General features: G+C 46.2%; 1 protein-coding gene across 1 annotated transcript in view; it reads left to right on the top strand.

Annotated features, from left to right (window-relative positions):
• Window positions 1-15,673, top strand: part of LOC135545699 (slit homolog 3 protein-like) — a 450,244-nt gene that overhangs the window by 243,600 nt on the left and 190,971 nt on the right. The window contains exon 8 of the mRNA XM_064973499.1: window positions 1,440-1,511. Within this exon, the coding sequence (XP_064829571.1) occupies window positions 1,440-1,511 (72 nt within the window). The remainder of the gene's footprint in view (window positions 1-1,439; window positions 1,512-15,673) is intronic.

The following is a 15,673-nucleotide window of genomic DNA, read 5'->3' as shown; positions in this document are numbered from 1 at the left end:
CACACACATATACTGTACACACACACATAGCATCCTTCCAGTTATACATTGGATTCAAGATGTTTCCTAAAATGGAAACTAGAGGTACGACCTTGCTTTGATCACAGTATCACTCCTCCCTAAGATTTGTCAGGCTTCACCAGTTAGCAAATCATTTCAAATAAAGACAACATGTATCATGAAATTAGATTAAGCATGGCTCCAATATGTCATTATCCTATCTACATATATAATGCCATAACTTTGCTTGTTTCCATTCTACACAGATGGTTGTTTTCATTGTAAATGTCTCATACCAAATTGTAATGAAATAATGTCCTAGATTATTTCATTTCCTCTCTTGTTGACGCTTTCCAAACGGCTGGTCTCCTCTGCTAAGAGATAACGACCAGTCAGGAAACAGCTGCTTTACTAGATGAGAACCAAGGGAAATAAGAAGAAAACAAAGCTCGAAAGCAAAGTAAAATATCAGGGATTAGGATAGAGAGATAGGGAAAGAGGAGGAGATGGGTATATGATATTAGAGAAGAGGAGATATGGTCTTGTTTATATCCCAGAGCAGAAGATGCAGACAGTATCTGTAACAGGTTAAATGTCACAGAAGCTTTTGGAGCCCGGATAAAGGAGCTGGAGAGCGTTCTAGATGTCTACCCTTTGTATTGCCTTGTCTTCCATCCATCTCCTATTTGTTGGGCAGAGAGAGGAGAGAGGGGAGGGGTGGAGAGAAGGGGGGTTGTATGGGGGGGGGGGGACTTGCAAATTAAAGTAAAAGGAAAAGAAAGAAGAGGAAGAAGTGCTCTGAGCGTCTGGGAGTCCAGCATCGTGACCCGGGCTGATTTACGAACCCTCTCCTTTAATGAAATTGTTTCAGTGACAGAGTCGGTAAAAGCTCGTAATGGATTGGCTGCTCTAATGTAATGAAATTACTCCCTTTCTGACAAAAAGAGAAAGGGAGAGGGAGAGGGAGAGGGGGAGAAGAAGAGGAGGGGGGAGAAGAGGAGGGGGGAGAAGAGAAGGAGGAGGGATGCAATGTAATTAATAGAGAGCTGACAGACAGGGTGGGCTATAGCCAGCCTCTGTTCACTCTCCTTCTGCCCCCCCCCCGTGCTCTCTATTTCTCTCCTCCACTCACGGGGCAGTGTTGAGACGGGGCAGTGTTGAGAGTGAGGTGATAGGCTGCAGCCAGACAGGCCACTTTAGCCAGCTGGTCCTTTCCTTCCCTGGCAGGTTGCGGTGAGGCAGAGGTGAGGGCTGAGATCTGAGTTTGTGCTGTACGCCCACTGGCTAGCCAGTAGCTACCTACCTTCAGCCCCTCCCAGCCACCTCCCTCACCATACCCAGCCACTGGCACTCCTCCTCCTGCAGCCCCCCCCAGTACCCTAAACCCCCACGTCTGCAGACAGACCTTCCGCTGACTCCTGTCTCTCATCCCTCCGCAGGCAACTGGACAGCAACCACATAAGCTGCATCGAAGATGGAGCCTTCCGAGCCCTCCGTGATCTGGAGATACTGTGAGTCCCCCTCCTCCTCATACCCTTCTCCCTCTCCTCTCTTCTGCAGGGACCGATCCTGCTCTTCCCTTTCTTCTCTTCTTTTCTCTATCTCTATTTCTCTCTATCTCTCCATCTCTCTCACTATCTGTCTGTTTCTATCTCTCTATCTCTCTCTATGTATATATCTATCTCTCTATTGCTCTATCTATTTATCTCTCTATCTCTCTCCCTCTCTCTATATATATATCTATATATATATCTCTCTCCCTCTCTCTATATATATATCTATATCTATATCTCTCTAACTCTCTACTGTCTCTCTTCTGTTTTTTTTCTGTTCCCTGTGTGTTTGCTGTTGAATGTCTTTGAAGGGTAAAGTGTGTTGGATGTGAAGCTGCAGAAGCGCGGCGTGCCTACCTGTGCATGCTGCTAGCGACAGCAGTGATCACCCTCCTGAGGTGTTAGTCCGTCCGCTGTGTGCCTTGTGTTTCTCCGTATCGACTGTGTGACCACCACGGTTTTACACAGGATCATTGTCATTCTGTGCTGCATTGTGACATTAAGCTGCTAGCTAGCGCCTCGCCAGGTGTTGTGTTTGTTGGTCACTTTTCCAAGCATCCTCTCTCTGTGCATTGTTGCCTGTTAAAACTGTTTCTGCAGTCATCTACTGTGGTGTAATATACACTATTTCCTCTAGAGAACCAAGAACATTCAGGAAATAGCTTACTTCATTGAATGAGCCACAGGTTTACTGTAGCTTGTGTCTGGCATCGTGCACACAGTGTAAAGCTTTAAACCAGACAGACACTGGTGAGCTGCTGCTGTACTGCATCATGGTGTCTGAAACTCTTACTGAGCTAAGGCAGTGGGGGTCTAATCCAGTCTGGTCTGGTCCAGTCTGGTCCAGTCTAGTCTGGTCCGGTCTGGTCCAGTCTGGTCTGGTCCAGTCTGATATGGACTGGTCTGGTCTGGCCCAGTCTGGTCTGGTACAGTCTGGTCTGTTCCAGTCTGGTCTGGTGCAGTTTGATCTGTTCCAGTCGAGTCTGGTCTAGACTGGTCTAGTCTGGTCCGGTCTGGCCCAGTTTGGTCTGGTCTGGTCTGTTCCAGTCTGGTCTGGTGCAGTCTGGTCCAGTCGAGTAGGGTCTTGCCTGGTCTGGGTTACATGGGAGGGAGGTACATGCCCCTGCAGAACCCAGGCGGTGATGTCCTGGTGCAGAGGAGTTCACTGGGGGCACCTCCAGTTCTCCAACCTCCAGCCCTCCAGTCTTCCAGCCCTCCAGCCTCCAGCCTCTGCAAAGGTAAAGCCTTGGGGAGGAGAACTGGAATGAATATGATAGGACAGCACAGGACAGGACAACATAACTGGGGGAGAAAGATAGGGATTTCATTTCCCAGACACCACCCCATCCATCAGCTCATCGGCAGGGCACTAAATGCCATTGTCATCCGCACTGTTAGAGCAGGGAGGCTGTTCATTTTGAGTGTCCTCCTCCCCTTGTCCCAGCCCTGCTTCAGCTGGACTGACTGTTCATTTTGAGTGTCCTCCTCCCCTTGTCCTAGCCCTGCCTCAGCTCTTAGAGAAGGTAGTGATGGTTTTATGACCACAGCAAAAAAATGGCATGATTGAGATGAGATGGCGTTAGAGTTGGCTGACCACACCAGGCATAAATGTCAGTGTGTGTGGATTCAGTTTTTATTAGTAATACAGCACTTCCTCCTGCTCGACCACAGCCCATTACAAAAGTGTCTCTTAGTGGAGAATGTGAAGATGTAAATACATGTTGTTTAAAGGTGCTAATTCCACCATATGTCCATGCAGCTGAAACATAGATAATTGGACTGGAGCACCAGGAAGGTGCTGTGATAGAAACCCATCATTTTAATTAGGTCATGCTCTCTTGGTAGATTAGGCTTTTTCTTTGAGAAATTTTCTCTCTTTTAATATAAAACAAAGTGTTGAATTGCATGGTGGCGTACCAAACACATTTTCTGAATGGATACGGGAGCTGAATGTGTCTTAATGCACAGGCCTATATCTGTTCCCCAGTGTAACAGTGGTGAATTGAAATTACAATTGGTTCCTGTCCATGGTGCAGAAGATGTCAATTTCTGCTGATAGCCAGAGTATTTGTACGTGTGCTGTCTTGTAGCCTTTGAATTGAACTCATAGAGGAGAACCTCTCTATTTCATGCTATATGATCAAAGGGTATCACTGGTATCGCTGGTATCACTGGTAACACTGGTATCACTAGTACAACTGGTATTGTTGGTACCACTGGTATCACTGGTATCGCTGGTAACACTGGTAACACTGGTATCACTGGTAATGCTGGTATCACTGGTAACGCTGGTATCACTGGTACAACTGGTATCACTGGTAACGCTGGAATCACTGGTACAACTGGTATTGTTGGTACCACTGGTATCACTGGTAATGCTGGTATCACTGGTAACGCTGGTATCACTGGTAACGCTGGTATCACTGGTGTTACTGTGTCACTGGTGTTACTGTATCACTGGTATCACTTTATCACTGGTATCACTTTATCACTGGTATCACTTTATCACTGGTATCACTTTATCACTGGTATCAATTTATCACTGGTACCACTGTATCACTGGTATCACTTTATCACTGGTATCACTTTATCACTGGTATCACTTTATCACTGGTAACGCTGGTATCACTGGTAACACTGGTATCACTGGTGTTACTGTGTCACTGGTGTTACTGTGTCACTGGTGTTACTTTATCACTGGTATCACTTTATCACTGGTATCACTTTATCACTGATACCACTTTATCACTGGTATCACTTTATAACTGGTAACGCTGGTATCACTGGTAACACTGGTATCACTGGTGTTACTGTGTCACTGGTGTTACTTTATCACTGGTATCACTTTATCACTAGTATCACTTTATCACTAGTACCACTTTATCACTGGTATCACTTTATCACTGTTACCACTTTATCACTGGTACCTCTTTATCACTGGTACCTCTTTATCACTGGTATCACTTTATAACTGGTAATGCTGGTATCACTGGTAACGCTGGTATCACTGGTGTTACTGTGTCACTGGTGTTACTTTATCACTGGTATCACTTTATCACTAGTATCACTTTATCACTAGTACCACTTTATCACTGGTATCACTTTATCACTGTTACCACTTTATCACTGGTACCTCTTTATCACTGTGTCACTGGTACCTCTGTGTCACTGGTATCACTTTATCACTGGTATCACTGTGTCACTGGATCACTTTATCACTGGTATCACTTTATCACTGGTATCACTGTGTCACTGGTACCACTTTATCACTGGTACCTCTGTATCACTGGTAGCACTGTTTCACTGGTACCACTTTGTCACTGGTATCACTTTATCACTGGTATCGCTTTATCACTGGTATCACTTTATCACTGGTATCACTTTATCACTGGTACCACTGTGTCACTTGTACCACTGTGTCACTGGTATCACTGCACTAAAATCGTACCTTTCTGGGTATCTTTAATGTATTCTTCTATTTGATCTGGCAGGGCAACTATCGGTGCCCTCTATAAGAGCCTCCGGTAAAAGACGGACAAGCTAAGATAATGTATCATTGATGTAACAAACTCTCCGTGACCAGCCGTGTTTGTTCCAGATTCTTCCAGATTGTAAGACCACCGTGCTTTTGATGAATATTGTGGAGAACAACATTGTTGCATATTAGGAAATATGTGTTTTGTCTGGGAAGGGAAAGCCCAACAAAGAAAATGGGGAATTTTTATGTGCGAAAATGGAAACTGGTTGACCAAATTATTTCCCAGACACAGTCAGATGGACAGCTTTTTATTGAAGCTGTCAATAAAAGTGTCAGTTTTATCAGCTCTCCTTTGTAGTTTGATTTCAACAACATATTGGGACCAAATACCCTTTTAAAAACAGAAATCGGGGTGGTGAACACATTTTATGTTTCTAATCACAATGTTCATTAAACTTGAAATCAAAAAGAAGAACAGCATCTGACATCAGATTTAACAAGTCATTTAAAAGAGTTAATTCCTATTGATGCATAGATGGCTGGCTCACATAGAAAATAACAAATACAAAAGCCTTAGTTTATTTCTCCTGAGAAGAATGACTTATACAATCACGTCAACTCGCTGTTAGATGTTAAGCATTCCCTCAAGTTGCTAATGAATAAGAACTGATTTAGTGGAGGGCACTAACGCTAAATAGGCTTCCATAATGAGTGCAGCTCCGTGACTTCAAATGACTGAATACAGTTTAACGCTTGCCAAGTTACACAAAATAAACGATTGGCTCTTTCTGGTGATGAATTGTAATTTGGATTTAACATAACTGTGGTAATGACTGAACTAATGACTTCAAAGTTATCTCGGACATTTTCTCATGTTGGGCGTGCCTTGCATCTCAATGAGATGGAGAAAGGTCTGGAGCCAGCCGAGCACACTGCATGGTGGGATAACATACAGCCTGGTGGGAGGATGGATGGCTGGGGGGATAAATGGGTGGAAGGGTTGGATGGGTGGAAGGGATTGATGGGTGGAGGGGATAGATGGGTGGGGGATAGATGGGTGGAGGGGATAGATGGGTGGGGGATAGATGGGTGTAGGGGATAGATGGGTGTGGGATAGATGGGTGGAGGGGATAGATGGGTGGGGGATAGATGGGTGGGGGATAGGGGAGGGGGATAGATGGGTGGGGGATAGGGGTGGAGGGGATAGATGGGTGGGGGATAGATGGGTGGAGGGGATAGATGGGTGGGGGATAGATGGGTGGAGGGGATAGATGGGTGGAGGGGATAGATGGGTGGGGGATAGATGGGTGGAGGGGATAGATGGGTGGGGGATAGATGGGTGGGGGATAGATGGGTGGGGGATAGATGGGTGGAGGGGATAGATGGGTGGGGGATAGATGGGTGTAGGGGCATAGATGGGTGGGGGATAGATGGGTGGAGGGGCTAGATGGGTGTGGGATAGATGGGTGGAGGATAGATGGGTGGGGGATAGATGGGTGGGGGATAGATGGGTGGAGGGGATAGATGGGTGGAGGGGATGGGTGTAGATGGGTGGGGGGATGGGTGTGGGATAGATGGGTGGGGGATAGATGGGTGGAGGGGATAGATGGGTGGGGGATAGATGGGTGGAGGGGATAGATGGGTGGAGGGGCTAGATGGGTGTAGGGGCTAGATGGGTGTGGGATAGATGGGTGGAGGGGATAGATGGGCTAATGTGCCACTGATTCTTTGATGATTATTCATAGGAGGGTTTCAGCTCTAAGGACATTTGATTATAATAAATTCAGCTTTTTATCTCAAGATCTCCTTGAAGATACTTGTCAAATGTGAGTTGTATCAGGCAGATTAATTTAAAAAATTGTTTTTATCAGATTTTCACATTTGAATTAATCAAAATAGTAGCATTGTATTAGAACACTGATTAAGCAAATGTTCCCCTTAATTTACTGGTGCTAAGTTTTATTTTTCATATATACTGAGTAAAATGATACTATTGAGAACTAGAAACTATCATGATGAAATATGAATTATAGTATGATATAAATTATAATTGATTGGTAGATTTGGGGGTAGAAAGTTTTAAATCATTGGTTAAAGTTGTCCCAAACCTAATCAAGTCTGAAATGCTCTTTGAGAAGCCAAAGAGCATTTCAGACTTGCCTGCAGGTCATATTTGGAAACCCTCGTGTTCTTACCAGAGTGGTGCATGTCCGTCTTCCATCTTCCCCCCTCCTGCTGCACTCTCCAGAGTGCTGAATATTTGATGACCACTTTTTGTACAGAAATATCTGGCTCTCAATGAACGCTACTCTCTTTATTTTTGTACCGTCCGACCAGGGTCTGTCATTTTTTATGAGTGGAAGTGCAGCTGAGACATTTCCTTGCTACAGTATCTCAAGGTTACTTCCACGTCATCACACATTGATAAGAAGTTTTCACATTACCCCGTACGACAACCCCTCCCCTCGTCCATGCCAAACACTCATCTTTCAGTGTGTGCACTCTGCATTTTCCTGACAGGTTGGCTGGGACCTCTTTATTCCAACTAGAGTGAGTGAGTTACTCCATAACAGTCTGAATAGAGACATAGACTCCTTGTGTTAATGCTGTGATTCCCCAGGCTTGTCTGATACTGCATTCTGCTTTATTACTGTTATTTTACCAAATGCATTCTTTCCCTTGGAGGTTACCGATGACCTCTTTAATATGAATAGACTTTAATGATGTTTTGGACCCGCTGGTGAGGGAAAGCACCTCTTTCACACAAAGACCCATGGTACACCAAATGACACCATCCAGGGGGCGCACCATTCCCACCGCCCCTCCATCCCCGCTTCGTTGCATATTGCCTTTGGATGTAACCCTGTGTTGTGTATTTGAACTGTTAAAATACATTGTTGGACTTGGTTGTGATGTGACTGGAGATTCAGACTGAATGGAAGCTGTATGGTGAGTGTGTTAGCATGGTTTAGTGGGTGAGGTGGAGGAGTCCTGACACGTTATATACAGTGTGTTAGCATGGTTTAGTGGGTGAGGTGGAGGAGTCCTGACACGTTATATGTAGTGTGTTAGCATGGTTTAGTGGGTGAGGTGGAGGAGTCCTGACACGTTATATGTTATATACAGTGTGTTAGCATGGTTTAGTGTGTTAGCATGGTTTAGTGGGTGAGGTGGAGGAGTCCTGACACGTTATATGTAGTGTGTTAGCATGGTTTAGTGGGTGAGGTGGAGGAGTCCTGACACGTTATATACGTTATGGTTTATGGGTGAGTGTCCTGTTATATACAGTGTGTTAGCATGGTTTAGTGGGTGAGGTGGAGGAGTCCTGACACGTTATATGTAGTGTGTTAGCATGGTTTAGTGGGTGAGGTGGAGGAGTCCTGACACGTTATATACAGTGTGTTAGCATGGTTTAGTGGGTGAGGTGGAGGAGTCCTGACACGTTATATACAGTGTGTTAGCATGGTTTAGTGGGTGAGGTGGAGGAGTCCTGACACGTTATATACAGTGTGTTAGCATGGTTTAGTGGGTGAGGTGGAGGAGTCCTGACACGTTATATACAGTGTGTTAGCATGGTTTACTGGGTGAGGTGGAGGAGTCCTGACACGTTATATACAGTGTGTTTGCATGGTTTAGTGGTGAGCTGGAGGAGTCCTGACACGTTATATACAGTGTGTTAGCATGGTTTAGTGGGTGAGGTGGAGGAGTCCTGACACGTTATATGTAGTGTGTTAGCATGGTTTAGTGGGTGAGGTGGAGGAGTCCTGACACGTTATATACAGTGTGTTAGCATGGTTTAGTGGGTGAGGTGGAGGAGTCCTGTCACGTTATATGTAGTGTGTTAGCATGGTTTAGTGGGTGAGGTGGAGGAGTCCTGACACGTTATATACAGTGTGTTAGCATGGTTTAGTGGGTGAGGTGGAGGAGTCCTGACACGTTATATGTAGTGTGTTAGCATGGTTTAGTGGGTGAGGTGGAGGGTTTAGTGGGTGAGTCCTGACACGTTATATGTAGTGTGTTAGCATGGTTTAGTGGGTGAGGTGGAGGAGTCCTGACCTGACGTTATATACAGTGTGTTAGCATGGTTTAGTGGGTGAGGTGGAGGAGTCCTGACACGTTATATACAGTGTGTTAGCATGGTTTAGTGGGTGAGGTGGAGGAGTCCTGACACGTTATATACAGTGTGTTAGCATGGTTTAGTGGGTGAGGTGGAGGAGTCCTGACACGTTATATGTAGTGTGTTAGCATGGTTTAGTGGGTGAGGTGGAGGAGTCCTGACACGTTATATACAGTGTGTTAGCATGGTTTAGTGGGTGAGGTGGAGGAGTCCTGACACGTTATATACAGTGTGTTAGCATGGTTTAGTGGGTGAGGTGGAGGAGTCCTGACACGTTATATGGGTGAGTGTGTTAGCATGGTTTAGTGGGTGAGGTGGAGAAGTCCTGACACGTTATATACAGTGTGTTAGCATGGTTTAGTGGGTGAGGTGGAGGAGTCCTGACACGTTATATGTAGTGTGTTAGCATGGTTTAGTGGGTGAGGTGGAGGAGTCCTGACACGTTATATACAGTGTGTTAGCATGGTTTAGTGGGTGAGGTGGAGGAGCCCTGACACGTTATATGTAGTGTGTTAGCATGGTTTACTGGGTGAGGTGGAGGAGTCCTGACACGTTATATGTAGTGTGTTAGCATGGTTTAGTGGGTGAGGTGGAGGAGTCCTGACACGTTATATGTAGTGTGTTAGCATGGTTTAGTGGGTGAGGTGGAGGAGTCCTGACACGTTATATACAGTGTGTTAGCATGGTTTAGTGGGTGAGGTGGAGGAGTCCTGACACGTTATATACAGTGTGTTAGCATGGTTTAGTGGGTGAGGTGGAGGAGTCCTGACACGTTATATGTAGTGTGTTAGCATGGTTTAGTGGGTGAGGTGGAGGAGTCCTGACACGTTATATGTAGTGTGTTAGCATGGTTTAGTGGGTGAGGTGGAGGAGTCCTGACACGTTATATACAGTGTGTTAGCATGGTTTAGTGGGTGAGGTGGAGGAGTCCTGACATATACAGTGTGTTAGCGTTTTATATGGAGGAGTCAGTGTGTGTGTTAGCATGGTTTAGTGGGTGAGGTGGAGGAGTCCTGACACGTTATATACAGTGTGTTAGCATGGTTTAGTGGGTGAGGTGGAGGAGTCCTGACACGTTATATACAGTGTGTTAGCATGGTTTAGTGGGTGAGGTGGAGGAGTCCTGTCACGTTATATACAGTGTGTTAGCATGGTTTAGTGGGTGAGGTGGAGGAGTCCTGACACGTTATATACAGTGTGTTACCACAGTTTTGGTTGTGATTTTTTCTTATGTATTTTTTGTAAATGAACCCGGTCAAAAATATGTTTTTGCTATTCGGTGGTTTTGGTTTGGCTGGTCTTTACATGCTAGTTAAGTCAGTCAGTTTTACCATTTTGAAGCGAGAGTTGGCGTTTCTTGGGATTGTTGTGACCCGACCCGGTCGAGGTCTCCTTGCCCCTCGGCCCGTGTCCTCTCTGACCTCGCTGTTGCCTATATCATAAACACTGCTGATGCTTCATCATGATTAATGCTTTTATGCTGCCAGGGAGAGGGATGCCCAGTCATAGCTCACAGAGAAGCATGTAACCCAGAGAGAGAGGGAGAGAAGAGAGAGGGAGAAAGTAGAGATAGGGAGAGGAGAGAAGAGAAGAGAGAGTGGGAGAGACAGAGTAGAGAGAGAGAAGAGAGAGGGAGAGAGGGGAGAGACAAAGTAGAGAGAGGGAGAGAGTAGAGAGAGAGAATAGAGAGGGAGAGAGTAGAGACAGGGAGAGACGAGAAAGGGCGAGAGGGGGAGAGAGAGTAGAGAGAGTGAGAGAAGAGAAGATAAAAGAGAAGAAAAGAGAAGAGAAGAGAAGAGAAAGGAGAAGAAGAGAAGAGAAGAGAAGAGAAGAGAAGAGAGAGGGAGGGAGGGAGAGAGAAGAGACAGTCAGTGGTTGAGGAATCAGTGTGAATCAGATATTCCATGCATTTTTAAGCACCAGCACCAGTACTGTATGCCTCCCACAGGAAACATCAGTCTTTATGTCGCAGTGTGGTCTGATTGAAAGGTTGCCTTCAGCCATTACAACAGTCTGTATGTGTCAAATAACAGGGAGAGATAAATAGAAGAGACAGAGAGAGAGAGAGAGAGAGAGAGAGAGAGAGAGAAACTGAAACACGGTAAGAGTAGGATGGATTAGAGTAAGAGGTGTTGGGGTTGGCTATCATTAGCTCACAAATAGCACTTTTGAGCACAGGAAATTGCCTTGCCACCAGACTCTGCCTTTTGCAATATCACTGGGAGGTTTGGAAGTGTGGCTGAGCCAAAGCAGCGCAGTGGTGGTAGGAAGCAGGAAGTTAGAGGAGTGGAGAGATGGGCTGGGAGAGAAATGACCCCACCGTGTCCCAGCAGAGCCAACCCTCCACGCAGCTTAGATTCAATCTGTCCTCATTTAAGCTGTAATGACCTCATCAATGACTCGGTACTCATGTCTCTCTCTTTCTCTCTGTCTGTATGTCTGTCCTACCTGTCCCTCTGGCTGCAACTGAGTACCCTCCATCTGCCACAGAACCTTCACCTGAATCGTCCTCATCTCCTATTTTTCTCATCCCCATCCCCCTCTCTTGTCTCCCCTCCTCTCCCCCTCCACCCTCCTCTCCCCTACTTTCTCCACGCTCCTCTAGCAGAAGCCATAAAGCATGTCTCTATTGGATAACATCGCTGGAGTTTCAATGTCCTAATGCCAAGTGCCTTACTGTTGTGTTTTTTCTCTCATAAGCCCTCACTTTGACACAAACCACATGGATTTAGAGCTGCAGATCATGTTATTTCTCTGTACAGCCTCTGCAGGTTTATTTCAATTAGCAGGATAACATCTGATTGCGTCTGTGTGCTTTAGCTGAACCCTCCGTGCTAAACAGAACAAAGGCAAACAATTAGCTGAACCCTCCACGCTAAACAGAACAAAGGCAAACAATTAGCTGAACTCTCCGTGCTAAACAGAACAAAGGCAAACAATTAGCTGAACCCTCCACGCTAAACAGAACAAAGGCAAACAATTAGCTGAACCCTCCGCGCTAAACAGAACAAAGGCAAACATTTAGCTGAACCCTCCACGCTAAACAGAACAAAGGCAAACAATTAGCTGAACCCCCCAGGCTAAGCAAAACAAAGGCAAACATTTAGCTGAACACTCCACGCTAAGCACAACAAAGCCAAACATTTAGCGGAACCCTACACGCTAAACAGAACAAAGGCAAACATTTAGCTGAACCCTCCAAGCTAAACAGAACAAAGGCAAACATTTAGCTGAACCCTCCAAGCTAAGCAGAATAAAGGCAAACATTTAGCGGAACTCTCCGCACTAAACAGAACAAAGGCAAACATTTAGCTGAACCCTCCACGCTAAACAGAACAAAGGCAAACAGTTAGCTGAACCCTCCACGCTAAACTGAACAAAGGCAAACATTGAGCTGAACCCTCCACGCTAAGCAGAACAAAGGCAAACATTTAGCTGAACCCTCCACGCTAAACAGAACAAAGGCAAACATTTAGCTGAACCCTCCACGCTAAGCAGAACAAAGGCAAACAGTTAGCTGAACCCTCCACGCTGAACAGAACAAAGGAAAACATTTAGCTGAACCCTCCACGCTAAACAGAACAGAGGCAAACATTTAGCTGAACCCTCCACGCTAAGCAGAACAAAGGCAAACATTTAGCTGAACCCTCCACGCTAAGCAGAACAAAGGAAAACATTTAGCTGAACCCTCCACGCTAAACAGAACAAAGGCAAACATTTAGCTGAACCCTCCACGCTAAGCAGAACAAAGGCAAACATTTAGCTGAACCCTCCACGCTAAGCAGAACAAAGGCAAGCAATTAGCTGAACCCTCCACGCTAAGCACAACAAAGCCAAACATTTAGCTGAACCCTCCACGCTAAGCAGAACAAAGGCAAACATTTAGCTGAACCCTCCACGCTAAACAGAACAAAGACAAACATTTAGCTGAACCCTCCACGCTAAGCAGCACAAAGGCCAACATTTAGCTGAACCCTCCACGCTAAGCAGCGCAAAGGCAAACATTTAGCTGAACCCTCCACGCTAAGCAGAACAATGGCAAACATTTAGCTGAACCCTCCACACTAAGCAAAACAAAGGCAAACATTTAGCTGAACCCTCCACGCTGAACAGAACAAAGAGAAACATTTAGCTGAATCCTCCACGCTAAGCAGAACAATGGCAAACATTTAGCTGAACCCTCCACACTAAGCAAAACAAAGGCAAACATTTAGCTGAACCCTCCACGCTAAACAGAACAAAGGCAAACATTTAGCTGAACCCTCCACGCTAAGCAGAACAAATGCAAACATTTAGCTGAACCCTTCACGCTAAACAGAACAAAGGTAAACATTTAGCGTAACCCTCCGCGCTAAACAGAACATAGGCAAACATTTAGCTGAATCCTCCGCACTAAACAGAGCAAAGGCAAACAGTTAGCTGAACCCTCCGCACTAAACAGAACAAAGGCAAACATTTAGCTGAACCTCCGCACTAAACAGAACAAAGGCAAACATTTCCAATCGTTTCGGATGGATTCCGTCACGCAGCAACAAGTTGATGATGAGTTATGGTGGCCTCATTTGTTTTGACGTCAAAACTCCAGGCTGGTTCTTTAAACTCCACGGCTGCCTCCACACTTCTTCTCCTACGGTCTCCAATGCCGCCGCACCTTTGGCTATTGCATTGCCGCCCAGTCTGGTGGTGGTTCCATGTTGGACATGTCACATCTCACAGGAGGGAGGGAAGGAATCTGAGATGATCAGGAGATGAGAGGAGAGCCACACACACAGACGGAACCTGCACATTGCATGGTTTAAACACTCGAGGATTTATTAAAGCACACCCTCTACACACACTCTAACACACAAACACACACACACACTCACAATGTCTATAGTGAGGGCTGAGTGAGGTGATGAAGAGGAAGAGAGAGAGAGAGAGAGATAGAAATCAGCCTCACCAAAGCCCCGTCCCTCCCCCCTCCCTCCCCCTCTCAACCCCATTGTGACGGAGAAATGGCCAGGAGCAGAACCCATGGGACACGTTACCTCTCATTCTCCCGGATATTACAGCGTACCACTCTAACCCCTCTGCCCATTTTGAGAGAACAGTCAACGGGGTTGGGAAAAATCTCCTCACCTACTACCTGAAATTGCTCTTTCTCAGATTCACACACACGTGCTCACACACACACACACACATACACACACACACACACACACACACACACATGCACTCACACACACTCACACACCCACGATGGCAGAGCAGTGTGCTGCTACTCCTGATTACACTGTCATGTTGCATTGCGTGTCTCTCAGGCTTTGATTTCAATCCTCTGTGAGTCTCTGTGATAGAGTCATCTCCACTGAGCTGTATGCTCTCTTCCAGCCCTTCCCTCCCCTCTCTCCTCTAGCCCTGTCTTACCCACCAGCCTGACCCTCCCCTCTCGCCTCCAGCCCCAGCCCTGTCTTACCCACCAGCCCAACCCTACCCTCTCTCCTCCAGCCCCAGGCCTGTCTTACCCACCAGCCCAACCCTCCCCTCGCTCCTCCAGCCCCAGGCCTGTCTTACCCACCAGCCCAACCCTCCCCTCTCTCCTCCAGCCCCAGCCCTGTCTTACCCACCAGCCCAACCCCCAACCCCTCCCCTCGCCTCCAGCCCCAGCCCTGTCTTACCCACCAGCCCAACCCTCCCCTCTCTCCTCCAGCCCCAGGCCTGTCTTGCCCACCAGCCCAACCCTCCCCTCGCTCCTCCAGCCCCAGGCCTGTCTTACCCACCAGCCCAACCCTCCCCTCTCTCCTCCAGCCCCAGCCCTGTCTTACCCACCAGCCCAACCCTCCCCTCTCTCCTCCAACTGAAATAATAGAAATCATAAAGTAACAGTGTTTTGCTACACAGGGAGTTATAATTGTGGATAAACTATTGCTTGTAAGTAAGCATTTCACGTGTTGTATTTGGCGCATGTGACAAATATAATTAGATATGATCCCGTTCCATTAAAGCATCATAATGGACATAGATGCCATTGTCTTCCTGCAGTATTTTATTTTAAATTTATTTTACTAGGCATGTCAGTTAAGAACAAATTCTTGTTTTCAATGACGGCCTAGGAACTGTGGGTTAACTGCCTGTTCAGGGGCAGAATGACAGATCTGTACCTTGTCATCTTGGGGATTTGAACTTGCAACCTTTTGGTTACTAGTCCAACGCTTTAACCACTAGGCTACCCTGCCGCCCCGTCAGGGAGATTACCTGCTTTCATTAACAAGCAGTGGTTCAGTAGTGTTTCATTCAGCAAACACATACATGTTGCTCACGCTAATTCATGTTGAGCAGATTCAAGACAGAGAAAGAAAAAAACTAAACATAAAAATCTGAATAAAAGAGATTGGTACAAACAGACTGACTGCCTCCAAATGAGGAGCTTGAGAGATGGAGAGAGAGAGACAGAAAGAGAGAGAGCGGGGAAGATGGAGAGTGTGTGAGAGAGAAAGAGAGAGAGAAAGGGAGAGTGTGAGAGAGAAAAGAGAGAGAGACATA

This window comes from Oncorhynchus masou, chromosome 9 (genome assembly GCF_036934945.1).
Source record: "Oncorhynchus masou masou isolate Uvic2021 chromosome 9, UVic_Omas_1.1, whole genome shotgun sequence".
In the NCBI taxonomy this organism is placed as follows: domain Eukaryota; kingdom Metazoa; phylum Chordata; class Actinopteri; order Salmoniformes; family Salmonidae; genus Oncorhynchus; species Oncorhynchus masou.
The sequence above is the reverse complement of the archived record's forward strand: the minus strand, read 5'-3'. Positions and strand labels throughout refer to the sequence as shown.